The sequence below is a fragment of the Phaethon aethereus genome (assembly GCF_964289735.1).
Source record: "Phaethon aethereus genome assembly, chromosome: 13".
NCBI lineage: Eukaryota > Metazoa > Chordata > Aves > Phaethontiformes > Phaethontidae > Phaethon > Phaethon aethereus.
Window position 1 is genome coordinate 2,818,418 of NC_138589.1, and position 19,499 is coordinate 2,837,916.

The 19,499-nt window shown below is 41.2% G+C and overlaps 1 protein-coding gene across 3 annotated transcripts in view; it reads left to right on the top strand.

Moving 5' to 3' along the window:
* Positions 1 to 972: 972 nt before the first annotated feature.
* PHAF1 (phagophore assembly factor 1) overlaps positions 973 to 19,499 on the top strand; it is a gene marked incomplete at both ends in the record, with an annotated part of 33,793 nt that continues 15,266 nt past the window's right edge. For 2 of the 3 annotated variants that reach the window (XM_082005673.1, XM_082005672.1), the window contains 5 exons: positions 973 to 1,036; positions 5,975 to 6,057; positions 9,895 to 9,978; positions 14,802 to 14,845; positions 15,144 to 15,223. In XM_082005673.1, coding sequence (XP_081861799.1) covers positions 973 to 1,036; positions 5,975 to 6,057; positions 9,895 to 9,978; positions 14,802 to 14,845; positions 15,144 to 15,223 — 355 coding nt within the window. The remainder of the gene's footprint in view (positions 1,037 to 5,974; positions 6,058 to 9,894; positions 9,979 to 14,801; positions 14,846 to 15,143; positions 15,224 to 19,499) is intronic. The other variant, XM_082005674.1, reaches the window with a different exon arrangement.

The following is a 19,499-nucleotide window of genomic DNA, read 5'->3' on the forward strand; positions in this document are numbered from 1 at the left end:
TGTTTTCTCAAATAACATTGCAAAGCTAATGGCCTCATTACTACTTTCTTCCTTACTGAGTCATTCCCAAGCTTGTTCCGGTAACTTTGCTCGTGCGCCTGACTAATTTCTCCTTAACTCTTTTCCCCCACCCTGGCCTTTCAACTGGAAAAACTGGATCCAACTGGGTTGGTTTAGGTTGGTTTGTTTTTGTTTTAATCCGGAGCTTGCCGTGGCGGGCTGTGACACGGCGTAATTAGGGCTTGCCTTGTAGGTCTGACACTCGCCTGGCGACAAGGACAGGGGGTGGCAATGGGGCTGGCTGTACCCACCGCCCCCAGGGCAGGCTTGAGGCTCCCTCGGCGGGACTCGAACCCGCGGTATCCCCCTAGCCAAGCCGACGCCTTCCCTCTTCACCCGCGGCCGGGGGCGGGGCGCACCGCCCCGGTCCCTCCCCTGGCCCCGCCCCCGCCCCGCCCCACACGCGGGCTCGCCTGACGACAGCTGCAAAGCACTTTTTCAGCAGCCGCAAGTGAGGTGAGTCGCAGCCCCGCAGCGCGGAGGGGAGGGGGTTTATAACCCCCACACACACTCCCCTCCCCCGGCGGGTGGGGGCTGCCGTCGGTATGTCTGGGCTGGGCGGTGGCTCCCCTTTACCCCGGGGGCGCGGGCAGGCAGCGGCTGCCCGCTCTCAGTGGCCGGCCCGGCCCGGGCAGGGCGGGCGGGGCGCAGACAGCGGGGCCGTGAGGCGGCGGCCGTAAGACCGGGCGAGCGGGCGGAGAGGGAGCTGGTTGCTGTGTGGCGGTGCCCGGCCTTTCCCCTCAGCCCGGCTCGGGGGTCTCGGCCGTGGCTCGGCGCTGCCACTCGGGGGGCTTGGGGCGGCGGGGGGCCGGGGCGCAGGCTGCGAGCTTCCCTCCTGCTTCCCTCAGAGGTCCGGCGCCGCCACCGGGTGACCTGCCGTGCCAGCCCGCGGCCTCCGCGCTACCTGAGCCAATGCTAGATCTGGAGGTGGTGCCCGAGCGGTCTCTGGGGAACGAGCAATGGGAGTTCACCTTGGGTAAGTGTCTGTGTGTCTGTCTGTGTGTGCCGTCCCCGGGCCCCGTGTGCGTGAGCGGGGTGATTCGGGTCCCCTCGTGATCCGGTTCTCGTAGGCTTTCTCCCAATGCTTTCAGGGAGTTGCAAGAGTGAAAGGGAGAGAGACTCAAAGCTCGCCTTTCTCTGTCGCTAAAAATACTAATGTACGAGACTTAAGGGTTCCCTTGTAGCGTGTAGTCTCATCTTTAGCTTTTGCACGCTGAGCTGTGCTTTGTTTATGAGCTTGTATGCTTTTTCCTACTCGTTTACCTTGTTTTGTCTTGCCTTGCCATCTTAGACTGGTAATTTTTTAAAATAACTCCTAAAGAGGAGGTGTGGATATACTGATTGTCACTTATGTCAGGTGATATCAGCATCTTCAACTGTGTGCTAATACTTGGCATAAATACTGTGCTTTTCTGTACATAATTTCTTCATAAATATGAGTTTCACAACTTCTTTGTGTTGTTGGTGGGTTGCAACATCATAGTGGAGAAAGTAAGCTTTTGAGAGTTTTTCTCAGGGTTAGATAACAAGTATTTCACCCCCCAATTTTTCATATTTTTTCATCTCTCTGAGAGGTCCTTCTTTACCGGCCATTGCTCTGTTTACTACGATGAGAAAGAACTTTCCCCCAGCTGATAGAAATTTGGCTGGTGCTCAGCCTAGGGCACTTAAATGTACACTTGAAACTCAGATGGTATGGATTCTTCAGATGACCTGTGTTTTCAAGCAGATATTGGTAGTCCTTAAAACTCTCTAAAAATACTGTAGCTGTCGCATTTTCTGAGTGATTGTTTGAGATACCAGAGTTGGACTCTTTCTCTCGGGGTTTTCCATCTTTGCTGTTGCTCTGTCTAAAGCACAGTTAATGGTGGTGGTAATTTGGCTAATGTAAGCAGGGCTCTGTGTGGCAGCCGCCCGTATCTGCCAGAACTTGAGTTACACTTCTGCTGCTGCTGTTGTTGCCTGTGACAGCAGGGGGACAGACTGTTCCTTAAAAGCACTGTTACACAGCTGCCATGAACTTGGGTCGCACCAAAGGAGTGGTGGTGTGACGTGGAGTTGTTTATGTGAAACCCATCAAACACAAAGGGCTGTTTATGCTGCTGTGATTTCAGAGTCAAGTACAACTCAGTGGTTACAGGGAGCATTAGACTGGCTTTTGGAGGCTAATTATAGTACCTCAGGTCCCACCCTTTGAAATCTCAGTGATCTCCTTATTCCGCTAACCTGTTGCTGTGCTCTCTCAGCTCAGTGTGACCTTCCGAGATCCTTTAGTGCCTGTATTATCTGAAAAGAAATACAATCTCGAATTATATACCCTGACAATCTTTATAAATACGTAATGATGGCTTCCCCCTGTTCTCCTTATAAAAACAAAAAAAGGAAAGAGAAAATTATTTTAATTTTCCCAAGAATCCCTTAAGAAACTTGTTAATGCAGTGTCATGGTTAAAATGATATCCTGTGCTTCTGTCTATGGGTACACACACACACACATATGCACAGATGTGAGAGGGAGGAAACTCAGCTATAATTCTTGGAGTAAACATAGCCACCACGTGATGCGTCTAATATATAATTAGCATGACCTGCTGGTCTAGAGCGGGAGGCTGACTAGGTATTAAGATACTTAACTTTGTCCAGTGTGAGCGATATTGTATGAAGATTGTCCCCACTGATAAAGCTGGTTCAGCTGTGTAAGTGGTAGTGAGGTTGGAAGCACCTGTGTAAATGGGATTCTCGCTGCCAGTGGTATTCTACTCAGCATTTGTTTAGATCTGCTCTTAGCAGAACTAATGGCAGTATTCCTGAACTGCTGCTGACTCTGGCTTCCAGTATTGTGCCCACAATGGAGATGACTGAGGGGAAATGCCAGGAAAATTTTTTACATGAGTTTTTGGAGTCTGTTTCTGGCTCCAGTGTTGACTCACTATGTGACCGGAGCATAAAAAATTTAACCAAGGCTGAGTTTTGTGTTCAGTTGGATACCTGTGTCACTGCACCTCTTGGGCTACATTCCTGCCCTTTTAAAGCAGAACAATTAAATACTTATTCTGTAGCGCCTGTAGCTGTATTATTAGTGTTTGAGATGTATAATTTCTAAGGCATACTTGCATTTCTCTTGCTTTTTATACTTTCTTTCCCTATTAAGTTTCACTTCATTTAATATGTTATGATTCATCTTCTCTTGGATTTTTTTTTGCATTCTTCTCTTTTAATCTTTGTTTCTCTATCCCCATCCCCTTCGAGACACGTAGTCTTAGCATAGACTAACACTTCAAGCCATGTTGTTCATGACCAGTGTGTGTGTGAGAGTAGCATCCTGTGGCTTGTATCACTCCAGCATTTAGAAAAAGGAAAAATTTGTGACTGGAGAGTCCTAGCACTGATCTTTGTGGGCATTATTTGCCATGGCTCGGTTTGGTTGACTGATGTTCTGGAAACAATGTTTGCTTCCCTGTTCCCCCTGACTGATAAGCAGGGGAAAAAGAATTCTTTGTTTTCCTCTTTGACTGCAAAGGCTGACGAATGTTGAGGAAAGGGGGGTGTTGTGTGTGTGCATGAGAAGGGTGGAGGAAAAAAAAATGGATTTCTTTACTCCTCCTTTGGCTCTCTGCTGATGGAGGCAAAGGGGGGATACTGGCTCCACCGCGCATGTTTTGGGTTCTGCGAACTGTTCTTGGAGAACTTCATCGTAGCTTTGCTCAGCAGCTGCGTGGCAAAAGCTGCTTGATTCTTGGTTGCTGAAAACTGAACAAAATCAGTCCATGTCCATTTGCTTTCAGCTTGAGCAAGCTCTGAGTAAGAGTCACATGAGACATCTGTTTGCACACTTACCAACCCAAGATTGCATCAGTTTACATCGGACTACGAACTGAACTTCGTGTTTGTGCACACTTTTTTAATCACATGCTTTTTTTTACTGAAACCTTACCTACTTCTGGCACTTGCCATTGGCGTATAGATTCTGTCAGCTTGTTAGCTGGCTTGCTTGAGCCTTTGCCACCTCTTTTTTCTTAAAAGAGCTCATGGTCCTACCTCTGCAAGTCTCCTAGAGATACTGACTTTGAAAATGGGTTTTATACTTTTAGATCATCTTTACTTTTTTGGAATCATAGCTTTTACTAGATTAAGAAATGTGAAACTTTCACAGCAGCATCTTTGATCCTAGCTTCTTGCTGTTATTTATGTTTCTGTTTCATTTTGAAAATACTATCTAATACATAATAGCTGTCTCTTTAAAACTCAGCTGCTTGGACTACAAGGCAACTGCTATTTCCTAGATAATAGGAAACAGTGCTGCCTTATTGTGTGGCTCTGTGCATTTTAATTTTATTACTGTTATTAAAATAGTAACTATGTTTAATTTTATATCATCTTCTACTGTATAATTTCTAGCTGAAAAAAAAAATCATTTCCAGGATTACAGGCTAATGTGAAAAACAACTTCACAGAAACAGTTGTATATGATATTTACAAAGTGGATCACTGTGCTTCTAATCTCTCAGCCTGTTTTGCCAAAACTTGATAGCAATTGCAGAAAAGCTGCAATGTATGGGCGTGACAGGCATGTAGTTTAGTGTAACAGTGAAAATAATGATTTCTTTTTAGTGTTATGTGAGTATTATATTACAGCAGTACCTATGGCGATCTAGGCATGTGTGTGATTTCTTCTCCCCCCTCCCCCCCTATATATATATATTTTTTTTTTATATATATATATGGAGAGAGAGGGAGTTTTCTCACTCTGGTACTGTAGATGCTGTCTAAAAGGTCCTTTGGAACATGATGTATGGTCTGAGTTTGAGAGGTGTCGCTAGTAAGTAAAAATCTGAATGCCTGAACTGTTAATTAAATAAAAGTGTAAGTCCTGTAGTAAATTTTCCCTAATCAAGGCAGCTTTCTTAATGTTTAAAAACTAGAAAGAGAGAAGAATGGGGTAAGGAATGTAAATAAAATGTCAGATAACTAATCTAAATTGACTTGCAGCCATTAGTAGGGAAATAAAACTTCATAATTATGAGCTCATAATGTCTCTTTATAAATGCCTGCTTTGAATTCAGGAACACTATCACATTTAATTTGGAAAGGCAACAAAGGTTTTTGTGTGATAAAGGATGAGATGGTGTGGTGCTACTCTTTCTGCAGAATCGGCTGTTTGATTCCACTTTCAAAAATTTATAGCTGGAAAGATAAGATATACACTGAAGAAAAAACAAAAACAAAAAAAGCCCTTGAAATTGTTAGAGGTGAATGACTATTAAGTATTACTTCAATTGAACCAAATTGTTTAGTATGTTTATCTTGTCTGTAAACTGAGAAGATAAAGTTCCTCCCTTGACACAAATGTAGCCGTATCAGCAGCTGATGTGGCATGCTAGGTCTGAGGGGAATCACTGCTCAGTTTTTGTATTTCTATCTATCTTGTACGACTACTCAGTACTTTATCAACCTTGACAAAGGGTATGCCATAAAATAAAATGCAGTCCAGGAGCCTACTGAGTGTGTATAGGAGTGCTCTAGCCAGCTCTAGTGGAGTTTGGTGTAGGCTATTTTGTCAGTTATTGGATTGTTGACCCCAAAAAGCAAAAACTTTGTGCATGGATTATAGAAAGATCAGTGCTTTTTCTGCCTGAACTTTGCTGTCTAATTTTGTGGCTAGAGATACTTTTCTTTCATATATGCCTAACAAACTGGTGGGTAAACAATGACTTTTCTGTTTCAAAAAAACAGGTCTGTGCTGATACCATGAGTCAAGTAGGCTTATTTGTTGATTGCATACCTATCTGTTGTAATATATTGTTTGCTGATGACGGCTCTGTTACCTCATGTGTAACCTTTCTGTTAAAAAAAAACTAAAAAAACACTGCTAGCTGGTCTCCAAACTGAAGAAATGCAACTGTTTTTATCTACAGGAATGCCGTTGGCTCAGGCTGTAGCAATTCTTCAGAAACACTGCCGCATTATCAAAAATGTCCAGGTTCTCTACAGTGAGCAGGTGAGTAGTGTGTCGTCTAGCTGGGTCATTCACCTCATTGTGTCCCAGAAGTAAGGCATTAGGGTACATACTGATGCTATGTCATGCTATCACACTTATTGTATGAATTGTGGAGCTACTTGAAATTGGATTGCGCCAAATTATTGCCACCACATCAGAGGCGTAGCTTTTGTAACAGTTTCATGTCAAGTGTAATAATCCTCAGCACAGTGCAGTGATTTAACAGGTATCAGTTTTGTATATGTGGTGGTGGGGTAATATTCTTTTTTCCTTTAGGAAGAGAAATGTTCTGGGATTAGCTGGATAATTTAATTCTAGTCTTTCTACATTATCATTGGCAAGTGTTGCAGTATTTTTGAAGTACTGAATCACTCGTTACTTTCTGCTTTTGTGTTTGGTTCAGTGGTGATGAACCCCATGAAAAGGCTTCCACACTCTCTCTGGATCTGTAATTTTGCCTGCAGAAAGAGGATGCAATAATTTAAACCAGCTATAGAAGTTTTAATCATTCTTCATAACTAAGCATTAAGTTCTTAATATGTTTGAATTCCATCAAAAAGGGGATTAAAGTGAAACCTTTCTGCTAGATCAAATAAAATGTGTTTATATACCCACCTTTGCTTTGAAGGAAGTGGAAGGGAAAAGGAGATGGGAACAAAGGAGGACTGTGACTCTCCAAAGGCATATTATGTGAGGTGCACGTTAATCAGATGATGATATTCATATGTTGTAGGTTAAAGATCTTTGCATCAGGAAACAGGCAAACTCTGATAGAATGTCAGTTTGTGTCAAAATACCTATGGAGGCCTCATGCATTTGCGGTGAATACTGAATGGCTAAGGAATAAGCTTGACTGGCATTTACTACTGGAGACATATTTCATGTAACTAAATGAATTATTCTTTTTTGCTTCACATTATGTAGATTTATGGGTTTTATGATGACTGAAATGCAAACTGAAAATCTAGCTCCTTGTACTTAAGGCATTGGAGCATCCATCTGGCAGTGAATACATTCCTTGTTTTGTGTATGCTTTGGAGGTTTTTTAGTTTTTCTTACCACAGTGCATTCCAGAATTGTTTCTATGTTTGTTTAGGTAAATTTGTGAGGTTCCCATTCCTCTCAGCTTTGTAGAATCACAGGATTAGCGGCTCAGTGCTAGAAAGAAAGGTCTACCACTGCTTGGCTTTGTACACCTCTTGGAAAGCTACATTGTGCTTGACTTTGTACACTGAATTTTTGGTCTGTCTGTGGGGGGAGGGGTTGGGGTTTTTCTCCCCAAACTGTAATAAATGTAAAGATGTTTTTAACATCTGCATAGTCCAACACAATAGTAGTTCTCCAACTTTGTCGAAGAGTTGTTCGAATGTCGAAAAGCTGATGATAACTTTTTCTGTATATTATTCTGATTCAGTGCCTGGTATCAGTGCAATTTTTTGCACATGCTACTCAGGGCCTGAAGTTGACTGACTATATCCTCACCCATGTGCAGAAGATCATGCATTTTGTTAGCAGCTGAGCACAAAGAGCTGCTGCTGCAGTTCTTAGAAGATTCAAAGCTTTAAATAAACTTTGTCATGTACAACTTTTTATCTAGCTAAACTATACCTGAACAGCCTTCACGTCTCTCCTCTTTGCTTTCTAAAAGAATGCCCTTGAGCATAGTTATAGAGTGTTATTTAAAGTTGTTGCATCGAAAGTGCCGGAGCTCCAGCAGCAAGTATTTCCTTTCAAAAATTTTTATGACAATTAAATGCAATTAGATTTGCTCACAGCTCTCTTTTTAACTTGACATAAATGGGATGCCCAAATTGTGCCAAAAAAGCTTGATGAACCCTTTTCTGTGACTAAGGAATTTTAACTCCTCTTTGGTCAGTTTAAATGGGGTACTTAATTGCCTTTGTATGTTTTCCTAAGCCTCTTCCTCTGGATTTGTGTTGATGGGATTGTTTGATGATAACAGTTTTTCCTGCAGCTTTATGTAGATAGCAGTGTAACTGCACATCTGAATTGCTTCCTTCAGGAAGGGCTCTCATGTTGCTTCCTGGCATAATCTTTCATACTTAAGTTTCTATTTTGTGTATTATTAAAAGTCACATGAACTAAATTTGTGCTGTTGAAACGTTTCTTCTATTAGAAAATATGCCAGCATAGAACAGAAGCTATTTGCTGTACTAATTATCAAGCTTTTGCTCAGGTGTTTGGGGTTTTTTTTCACCTGCTCAAAAGTACTTGTAATACTGGCATTAATTTTGGAATAAACCTTGTGAAAATTCTGCTTAGAAACCAGGGAAATGCAGAGTATATCCTGTATCGGAAGAAATGCAACATGACACATGTTTTTTTGCTGTTCTGTAGCCTTTCTAAATTTAGATTTATAAGGGATTTAAAAAAGAAGACCACCAGGATCGACGTTAGACCTTTTTATCTCAGGGTCATGGCTATATTGCAGTGCTGCTTCAATTCTACGCAGTATTGTAAAAGTTTGCCAGCAATAGTGAAGTATTGGTGCTATTGTGCAGGGCGCTGTGAAGACTTCATTTAGAAGATAGCTTACACACCAGATCACCTGCGTTCGAGAAACTTGAGCTCAAACTGAACCTGCTTCAGGAAAAGCTGCTAGAATGATCAAGGGGAATGGGAAATCTGCATCGCAGGGGATTGAAAGCCCTGTGTCTTGTTTTGACCTAGTGATGTGAAGTCTGGGATCCAATTACTTAAATACATGGTTTGGGAAGGGGTGGGAGATGCATGTGAGAATGCACAAAAAGTATCTAGGCTAGAAGACAGTGCTGACGTGAGAATAAAAAGGTGAGAAAATTTAGGATGAAAGTTATACTGCTGATAGACAAAAAGCAGACCTTCTCCCAGTAGAGCAAAGGGGAGAGTAACAGTTTTTAAGATGGTTTATGCCTAATTCATAAAAAGGGCTGTATGGTGTGGCTGCCTGCATTAGAAGCCTGTATATGCCCCAGATGTCCCATTCCTATTCTGTCTTTTGCTAGATAACTGCTTGGTGCAATTCTAGGGCATGAATACTGCTGCCTGCCTGTCATTCAGCCGTTTCCCTCCTCTGAGGAGACAGTTGTGGAGAGTAGAGCTTTTTGAAGGAAATGTGCTTTAGATGGTACATGATCAGATAGCTGAATTAGGGCCAACTGACTGTGTATGCTTGGATTGTACTGGTACAGGAGTGAGCAGCTTCCACAGTGTCGCAGCAGACTGAGATGGCATAGAGCCTATACAGACACCAGTAAAGCCAGTGGGATGTCTCCTATTGACTCCAGCAGACTGCAAATTAAGCCTTTAGTTGTTATGATTCACAGTAACTAAGGAAACCTAAATTCACAACATAAGAGTCTGAAGCCTTCCTTTTGAGGCTTGAAAAAGACTGTGACACTCTTTGATTTTTGAAGTGGACAGCCCTCTCGCCATCTTTTTGTCAAGGGGATGCTTGTTTCTGACGTGAGTCTTGGGGAGATGGGCTATTATTTTTGTGTGCCCAGAATGCAACAAACTGTTCCTGTGTGATGTCTCTGATGCTAAACTTGGAATGTTAATTTTCAAGGTGGCTTCCCCCCCACATACTTAAAAGTAACGGACAGCTACCCTCTTGGGAGCTCTAGGAGGGTGCAGGTCTTGCACAGGCTCTTCTGTTTTCGTAAGGAGACTGAAGGGTTTGAGAGATTTGGCCAAATGTATTTTTGTTATGCTTATTCGTTGAATAAATGGCTGGTTTTTGTTCTGTTTTTCCAGGGTAACCATTTTATACAGTGATGGGTATCTTAACAAAGAAGCCTTGAAATTAAAAGCCTAACAGCTTTTTTTGTTTTGCAGTCACCTCTTAGCCATGACCTCATCCTTAACCTGACTCAGGATGGAATCAAACTGCTGTTTGATGCTTTCAATCAGAGACTTAAGGTAATAAAACACCTTTCCTGCAAACAAAACAATGCAAACCAAAACCCTAGGATATATTAACGCTTAACAGAGCATAAGTATGTGGTTCTTTTAGACAATTAATTTGCCATGTATAGTGCCCTCTCGTGCTAATGAAGTGCATTTCTTCGGTTTGGGGGTTACATCTTTGTTTATAGGATGAAGACACTTTAACATTGCAGTGGGGACTGTAAGAGTGCCACAGGAATATGATGGTCCAGTGTGGTCTCATCTTGCCTGAAGTTGTAGCAGAAGATGCAGAACGCCATTACTAAAGCTAAGCCCAGGATCTGAAATCAGATCATCAGCTAATGCAAAGCAGACAGTGTTGTTTCTGCACAGGTTGTTCCTTTATCTGTGCTGTCATTTTATTTTTGAAAGTAAACTTACTTCCTCCTGTTCTTAGTTTTCAGCTGAGTTAGGTTCACAGAGTACTTGTGTGGCTGTGAGTGCATGAGCTCTTCCAGAGAGCCCCATTCAGGCCTCTTGTGAGCAGCCGCCTCCTGCACTGACTTTACTTTGCTCTGGATGAGTTTTTATTCTTGCCATCAAAGTCCTCAGCCCTGCAGTTCTGCTTCTGTGCTTTTAGGTGACCAGGTGTTGATCTGCTTCTCTCTAGGAGCTTTGTCTAGTTAAGATGCAAAATAAAGGGCAGGCTGGTCACTGACTTCCCGTGGCATTTATGTTCACAAAAAATCTGTTATGAAAGTGATAGGTTTCACCCATATAAAATGGGTGACTGTGGGACTGTAGAGAGATGACTAGATCAGTACAAAATTTTTGGAAAGCTTTCTTAACTGAAACATTTACAATCTCTATATGTAACTTCTTAGTTATTCAGGATGGTCCTTCTGGCAGGACCAGCTGTGCTGAGCAATTGTCAGTCTGGTTCTCACCTGGTGTGCGTGAACTGCTCTGTGATGGAAGCTCCCAGGTGTTGATTTGGCTCATTGGGTGAGAGTGTGCTGCTCTAACTGCTGTGCTATTTAACATTTGAAAGCTATTTAACATTTGAAAGTGGGGTTAGATGTCATGCTAAAAAATGGAATGCTTACCCATCAGGTAATATGGTGCTTGCATCCATACTTCCAAGCTTTGGAACAGTGGTAGGTAGAGCCTTGTTCCCCTTATGTCTCCAATAAAACCAGCAGCAAAGCATCACACCCCCAAATGGCAGCCTAGTGCTTTATCCCAAAAATGACTGAGTGTGTAGCAGAGTGCCATCAGCCGAAACTTGAGCTCTTTGTATATTTTAAATGTATATACAACATCGTTGAATAGCAACCCAAATTAGTAGTTGTAGGAAGTACTTATTTCTCTAGTAGTAACCTGTAACACCAGGATATGTTTGTATTTTTCAAAATTTCTTTTAACTATAAAAAATACACGTTTTGAAGAACAATTTTCAGTTCGAATTGAGCTCAGATAGGGGACAACTGAGCACTTTTTTGCCAGATTACAGTTTGTAATTGCTTTATGGTAGTTTCTGTTCATGAAGTCATTATGTAATAATGGAATTTTAATTTTTGTCGAGATTTAGAACTTAATTATTTGGATTGTGTATGTGAATTTACAGTTTTTAAGAGAATATCTTGAAAATTCGCTTTGTCAGATGGATCTTTATCAGTGTAAGATACACCTGCTGTATGGAATCTTTCCAAAATATGTTTAATTCTTAAGGCAACTGACCTCGAAACTGACATAATCACTTCAACTGCATAGCTTGCTTGCTGATGTTTTGTGGAATGTTGCAATCCTGTAGTGTTTTTGAAGTACTGTAATTAGTGTGTGCCATGTCTCGCCATGTCTCTTCATCTCCTGTTTTTGACGGTCTGACTTTGTCATTTCAATACCTAGTGTTCTAAGAACTATTCAAGAGCTTTTCTCACTTTTCTCCACAATGTGTTTTAAAGAAAAAATAGAAAACCAAACTCTTCTGGTATGAGGTTTTAGGTTTGTTTTAAAAAAACAAACAAAAAACCCAAACAAAGCAGAAAAAACAATCTCTTCTGGTATGTGTGGTTCAGGGGGTCTAGTGATACCTTTTGTTTGTTTGTTTTAGCTATGAAGAGTAAAGCTGTGTAAATGCATACAATGCTATAAGAACTTACGGTAGTGTTCAGAAAGCTTTATAGAAGAAATTCTATGGGATCAGTTCAGAAGTGAGTAACAGGGCTTGTTAAAGAATAGTGTAGGTGTAGAATAAGTAATGCCTGTTTAAAGATGGTATGACTGTTTTCAGTGTTGCTCAACGGCAGCAAAACTGGAAAAATCGGGATGCCGTTTTGCTTTGTATGTTATTTTATTAATACACGCTTGCTATTAGAATTAGTTGTGAAAAAGAGGTTGAAATACAGACTACTAAAATGGAAAGCCTTGACAGACCCCAAGAAGCTGGCGCAGGAATAGCGCCATAGCAATATTCCTCAAAAGTTTCTTCACTCTTCTCAGGGAGGGGAGGAAGGCTTGTGCATAGTCTCTCTACTCACCTTCAGTAACCGAAGCACTGCAGGAAATGTTACTAACGTGAGCTAACATGAAAGAGTAAATCCGGGACCAGGTTCTGAAACCATTGCTATGTATTTTAGCAACAAGGTGTCTCGCACACGCTCCCTCTGAGGTGGAGAAAGAGATTTCACAGCGTTGGTCTGTTATTGCTGGTTAGTAGATACCTGAACATTTTTGAGTCATACGCAGTAGTAATTATCAAAACAGTGAGTGTGACAAAACATCAGGTTTTACTCATTTAAACCAACTGCCTTCTGGCTGTGTAGTAAACACATCACTGAATAGTCCTTGGTCTTCTCAGTTTTTGTTCCTCTGCACATAGAAAGAATGATGTTAATCCTTTTGTCAGTGTAGCTTCTGTAGTTTAAAAAGAATAATCCTTTTCTAGTGCTATGGACTGTTGCGGTGTTCAATATGTCTTTCATGACTTTTATGAGATCTTTTGACTAACTAAATTTTGCTAAGTTGCACTTACTTCTTCCTCTGCTGTTAGTAAAAAGAAATGTTGACACGAGTAGATCTGTCTGAATCGTGGCAAGAGGGCCAATGGCAAATTGGTGCCTGCTGGCTGCTGTCAGGGTGTTTCTCTTGTGGGGGACCTTGTTTGTGCAACGTGCTATTCCTCGTGCACTGCTCCTCGTTGTTCGACCCGTCTTTTTGTCTTCCAGCACCGCAGCGTGTTTCAGCAGAACTTCAGGAGGGTGCCCAGTGCTCTCTGGTGGTTGCTGCAAAACTAGACCTGTGTAGGGAGTGGTTTATTTTCAGAAACATTTTTTGGGCCAGGGGAAAGAAGATGTGCAAGGTCACTAAAAAAATGTAAAATAATTCCTGGCTTTTCATAAAAGTAGCCTTTGTCTTTAACAAGCTGTGCAGTAAAGGAAACCTGAACATGTCAAACTTTGAATTAAAATACTAGATAACCAGGTTTTTCCAAGAAGCATAATTCAAAGCATGTTTATTAAGAAGAAAAATGTATGTGTTCTTCTTTATGTTGGTTCTGTCAGAATGTTCGTTTGTTACTTGCTTTGTGCTCTACTTGTTGCTGATAGCCTGAAATGTTTGCTCAGGAAGCCCACACAATGTGCTTCAGAGAACTCTTCCAACTTCTGATGAGTCAACAGCGTACCGCTAAATGTTGATTTATTTTTTTTTAGCTTTTTTTATTTAGTGGTTTAAGCATTGCAAGTTGTTTTATTTAGGGTTATTTGCCAGGCATCTCCCAAAACCAAGACTTCCTTCTTAGCTGGTGATATTTTTAGGCTTTAAAGCCACATTTGGTAGCAGGCTCCCTGGGGAATTCTGCTTTATTCTGTAGCTGAAGTGAGTCCTTTCTAAATCTGCCAGTGATTTGTTGGAGGATTATACAAAGCAATCAAAAGCTCTTTACCTTTTCTTCACAGCAGTTATGATGTGCTCTGTGTATTTTCCTTTTCCTGCTGACACAGAAACACGTATGCAGGTGGAGGAAGCTTGTGTTTGACCATGGTTACTTGCCAAAAATGATCTGCTTAAAGCCCAGTCTAGCCTCAAAATCCAATAAGTCACATAAATCATATGAAATATCTCTCAGATGCATGTTTGCAGTAATGTGTTCAGAACCAAGGGTCCATACCTAATACTATCTGCAGAGAGGGGAGCTCCTTGGAATATTCTGTAAGGTCTGAAATATTTAATAAATATCAGATCTAGGTATTATGACTTGCTCTGATTCTGTGTGGGCTGAATCTCTCTGTTGGAGAGATTGCTAGATGTTCTTTTATGTAGCATTGAAATGGAATGCTACTACTTAGTACTGCTGTGTTCATCTTTTACTTTAGAAGGAGCTGGAAAGTTAGATCAGTGCAGTCAGTGCTAGGACTTACCCTGAAGAATGCTTGTGCAGAGTAGTAATAAGAGCAACCCAAGGATTGGCCTACTGTGACATTCATCGGGGGATTCCCTAATTAGCTAACTTTTGCTAAGTTTCCTTTGAATTCGCTTAAGAGTAATCTTTGTAGAAATCAAGATGCTGGTGTATTAGTGAAAAGATTACTTTCTGCAGGTCAGTGCTGACTTCCAGGGGATCTGGAGGTACTGTACTGAACCCATAGTCGTTCTTCAGTACTTCTTTCAGATGCGCAGTAGCCAAGTCCAGTTTTCGGAATTTCATCTCTGTCAATGGGATTTATCCTAGCAGAGTTCTCTTAAGGAGGGGAGCGAGCTGCACTAGCTGGTCTTGCCTTTTTTATGAGAATTTGCCTCTCTAATGATTTGCAAATGTGTGAAGTATGGTAATGTTTCTGTGTCCTGTGTTTCAGGTGATTGAAGTTTATGACTTGACTAAGGTGAAGTTAAAATATTGGTAAGTTATTTAAGACTTTCCATAATCTCTTCTTGATTACAATGACTGGTTTCTTTCCTCTTTTTAATCCCTAATTAATTTTTTTTCGACCATTCTTGTTAAAGAACCCAAAATATCTGTCAAAAAACAATGTAGATAGTTATCCTTTCTTGAACATAGCACTTGATTAAAATACGAGTTTACTCTTTCCTTCAGTCTTGGAGACTTCTTCCAGTTTAAATGTGGTATTGCCATTAGTAAACGTATGTAGCATCCATTCAGTATTCTTAAGGCAGATTCATTTTGTTTTCTTTTTCAGTGGTGTCCATTTTAACTCTCAGGCAATTGCTCCAACCATAGAACAAATTGATCAGTCATTTGGAGCAACACATCCAGGAGGTAAGCCAAAGTATTCTGAGAATCTGCACATCTAGATTGACAGAATTCTTTCTAGGAAGTCTTTCCTGTATGTCTGCGTAGAGAAATGTGTAGACACTTCTGTTGTCAAATGATATGAAGTTGTGTTCCAGAATGGTCATATTCTTATAACTGGGATAACATGTGAAATGTACTGTAAGTTCAGTTGTGACTGTCTTCAAGTGAAATAGTGAGACACAGGGTCATTGGCACAGAATGGTGTGTTCTGATATCATTAATGATTTGTTTTGAACTGCCAGTACCAGAAAACTGTGAACTTTGTTGTTGATGCTGTTGTTTTTATATTCTTATGCATGGTCACCTGTCAAGTGTCCTTAGGGATTAAGTATACCATGAGCATACAGACATTTGAGCTGATGTCTGTGCAGAGTCAGCCAGGACTGTTTGCTCAGGCTCCGTGCTTTGAGAACATGGTTATAGCCCTGCTAGGATAGGATCAAGTCTGAGCCTGTGTTTAACTGGCATGCATCTCCCTGAGCCTTCTTCCTGTTACTGGGAGCACTGGGGAGGTGTGAAGCCAGCCTATGTGCAGCATGACCAGAACAAGTTTAACTAACCTGGCTGAACCCTCCCTTACTCTTGCACAGCTACTTGGCTGTTCACCACCTCTGCAGCAGGGAAAATACTATCTTTAAGCTCCTTGTTTACATATGAAAATGGAGAGTTTATTTCGGGGGTTTGCTAGGTGATGAAAATAAGCCAGTGGTGAAACTTTGAAGAGGATATTTATAATTAAACTGCTCAGGAACCTTCAAGAAATGAAGTCACAAACTGACATAACAAGAAAGAAGATTAACTCCATATTGGCAGGATACCCTTTTTAGAGCATCGTTTTCTATTTTTAGCTTAACCCAGTCCATTTGCAGTAGTCGGGCTGATCCCAAATAGGCTAGCGTTCTTTGTGACTGATGGCGATTGCATATCCAGGCTTTGTCCCTGTTCTCTGCAGACAATCTCTTGCACGTTACAGAACAGGATTTATTAACTGTGGAGGATCATGTGGCTAAAGTACTATCATTGCATAAAAGCCTGCTGTAGTAGCTGAATATCAGACAGAGATAAATGAAGCTTGGAGGATTTCTAGCCATAATATTCCAAGGACCAGAATTGGCCTTTATAAACTTAGATCATAATCTTAACATTTCTTCTAGACAGAAACTGAGATCTATAGTTAGATCTATTATGGAAATAGCATGCACAAGAGTTTATATAGAATTTAGGAAGAATGAAAGGGGTTCCATATCCTTGGCAGTTCATAATTTTTACTTTTCTGTGACAACAGTTTATTTGCAAATATTTAAAATTGTGATGTTATGAGCCATAAAAATACATACCCAGCTGTAAGCATTGCTTATGATAGGAATAGCATGTTTTATTGCTGCATAAAATTGTATGCAAGCACTGAAACATAGCTTGGTACCACATGTCCTCCTGCTGAATTTGCTAGATCTTGTGACCCTATCATATTCGGCTAAGAAAACTTGCACACTTGCTTCATCTGATGATAGTTTTTCATAACAACTTTTTCATATCTATATGTCACTGGATGAAATGTATTTATTAAAATATTGGGCTCTATTACCATTTCACTAGTGCATTTGCTTATTCAGTTACCTCACTGGAAATTCAGTATCTTCCACTGACAGCCCACTTAGCAGAAGTATATGCTTTGTGTTAAGCTGCCTGTCATGAACAGTTTGAAGTGTATCATGCAATGCAAGTCTTTGATAACTTTTTTCTTTGTGTTTTCTGAAACAGAAAAGGCAAAAAACCAGAATAGTTTTCAGCATGTGGGAGGGATGATGATGGTGTTTTCATGTCCCTCAAGAATTTGAGCTGGGGTGGGGAGAGAAAGGTGGGAAGAGACACCTTCTTCTTAATGTGACAAATGCCAGTTTTCATGAATGAAAATAGGACATAACTATCCCTTTTCTTCTCTATACCAATACTCCAAATACTACTAACCCCAACGCAAGCAAGTTTAAAAGTATTTTGTTGTTTATTTCGGTGCATTACTTCCACTAGAATTTCAAACAAAATGTCATCTTTCACTTAAAACCAAGGTGGTTGCAGCAGAACTTTCCTGCAGCAGGATATAGTGATAGTTTCAAAACATATTTCAAAAGGTTAGCAACAGTCTTATGTTGAAACTGACCTTCAGTAAGCAGTTTTGGTTTTGCCAAATCAGTGGCCTTAAAAAAAGAAGAGTCATCAGAAAAATTGCAACCAGCTTCATAACTTTCTGGCTAAATACTAGTTTGAAACATTGTAGTGTCTTTGTCATGGGGCTGCTTGAAATACGGCCACTTTGGAGGTCAATAGCTTCACCCAAGCCAAGATTTTATCCCACATTTCCATGATTCTCTGACCTGACCCACTGCTGGGAAGCGCTTGCTCTTGCCAGTGGTTCTGTTGAAATCGCATCCTGTTCAGAGTCCTTCTGGATTGGCTGTTTGCCCAAGTGCCATTCAGCATGGATAAGGGTTGTGGGATTGAACTGAAGTCATACGATAGAAGAAAAAATACATCCTTCCCTCCTGCCACGGTGGCCTCACAAGGACAAGGGGATCCTGTCTTCTAGCTCTGTAAGTCTTGGAGATTTCAGAGGTTGCCCACCCTCCCCGGAGGTGCTGGAAAAGGCTTGTGCTTGATACCAGGAAGACTTGACTTTGGGATCTGCCCCTGCTTTTATCAGGACTGTATCCATTCTGCAGCCTTGCTGGTGTTGGTGGCTTTGTCCCATCCTGCCACAGAGAAATATTTCCCAGCTGGTCACTCTGCTGCTTTCCCAGGAGGCAGACTCTCTCGCTTCCCCTCACCCAGAGTGCCGCAGCAAAGAAGCAGTCGTTTTGCTTCTGTCAACCTTTTTGAACCGAATTCTGCAGGTTACCCGTGTACTAAATAAATATAAAAAATAATAATAATAAAAAAAAGGCTTACCTTGTTCAGTCACATGATTGTGACATATGATATTGAGGGAGACATGAGAGAACTTCTTCAGGATAAAAACATTCCTTGCCCTTTAAGCCTGAGCATCAACAAACATTGCAGGGTTGGGAACTGATGTGATTTGTATAATCAGATATCACACTTGGCATGACTAGGGGAAAAACACTTCTCCAGCTGGCTGTGGGCTTTGGAAAAGATGCATCATAATTTATCACATGAGAGATTTGTGTAATTTTCCTGCAGATCAAAACATTTCCCTCTCCCCACATGTCTTCTTTTGAGTGACAAGCAGGGAAGATGCTTTTAACCAGCATGTTCTGCAGAAAAGGCAAATGATGACTTTTGAAAGCTTAATGCTTATTGCTCAACTATTATTTTTCTATCCTGGGCCGTCTGGCATTGTCCAGATACCTTGTGACCTGTCTCAAGTTGAACATTTGAAAGGCATTTGGGGTGGGGGGGGGTGGGCGGGATAAAATATATGCATTTTTTTCTCTATGCTATGTCATCTTAAATATAAAATTGTAAGAAAAAGTGTTGAACCAATTTCCTTTGGTAAAGTGGAAGAAAGCGGCTTCTTTGGAGCATTTCTTTATTGTTTTTTGTCTCTGGTGTTTTCAAATTGTTTTGCAAATGAACCAGATTCTATGTGTTAGAATACTGTGTGCCTCCCAGCAGCTACTGGGCACTGGTTGAAGTTCGGTAGCATCAATCCCAAAACTGTTCCTGAGCTCCCAGTCTCTTGGGATTGTTTTTAAGGTTTCCACAGTCTCACAAAACAGTATGTCTTGTTCGAGTAAATACTGAGATGGTTTTTATTGCTGTTTATAGTTGATGATGTGCAATTTATTGCAATAAATAAGGACATCTCATGACCTGATGACAGCTGGAAGTCTGTGCGTGTTCTAATTTATTGCTGCTCTTTATTTGCTGACCGATGGGCTGGTGTTTCTGGCGATGCTATTTTTAATGATCATTGTAAACGGCCTAGGACCTGTGTGTCTGAAGCGTTTCCTTCTTGTGCCATATTACTCGGGAACGCAGGTAGCTGACCCGGGGCGTGCAAGAGGGAGCTCCTCTTGGGGAGGAGAGGTGGAAGTGCCGGTGAGGTACCTGTGAGCTCCGACTCAGGAATGTGCTTCCTGGTGGTATGAAATACAGAATTTGTCAGCGTTCTGGGCTGAAAGACTTTCTGGTTAATATTGTACAATGTTTCACATAACAATGAACAGAATCGTTTTGTACTAATAGTAGCTGTTTAAACTACTTTAGGCATATTAAGGTATAA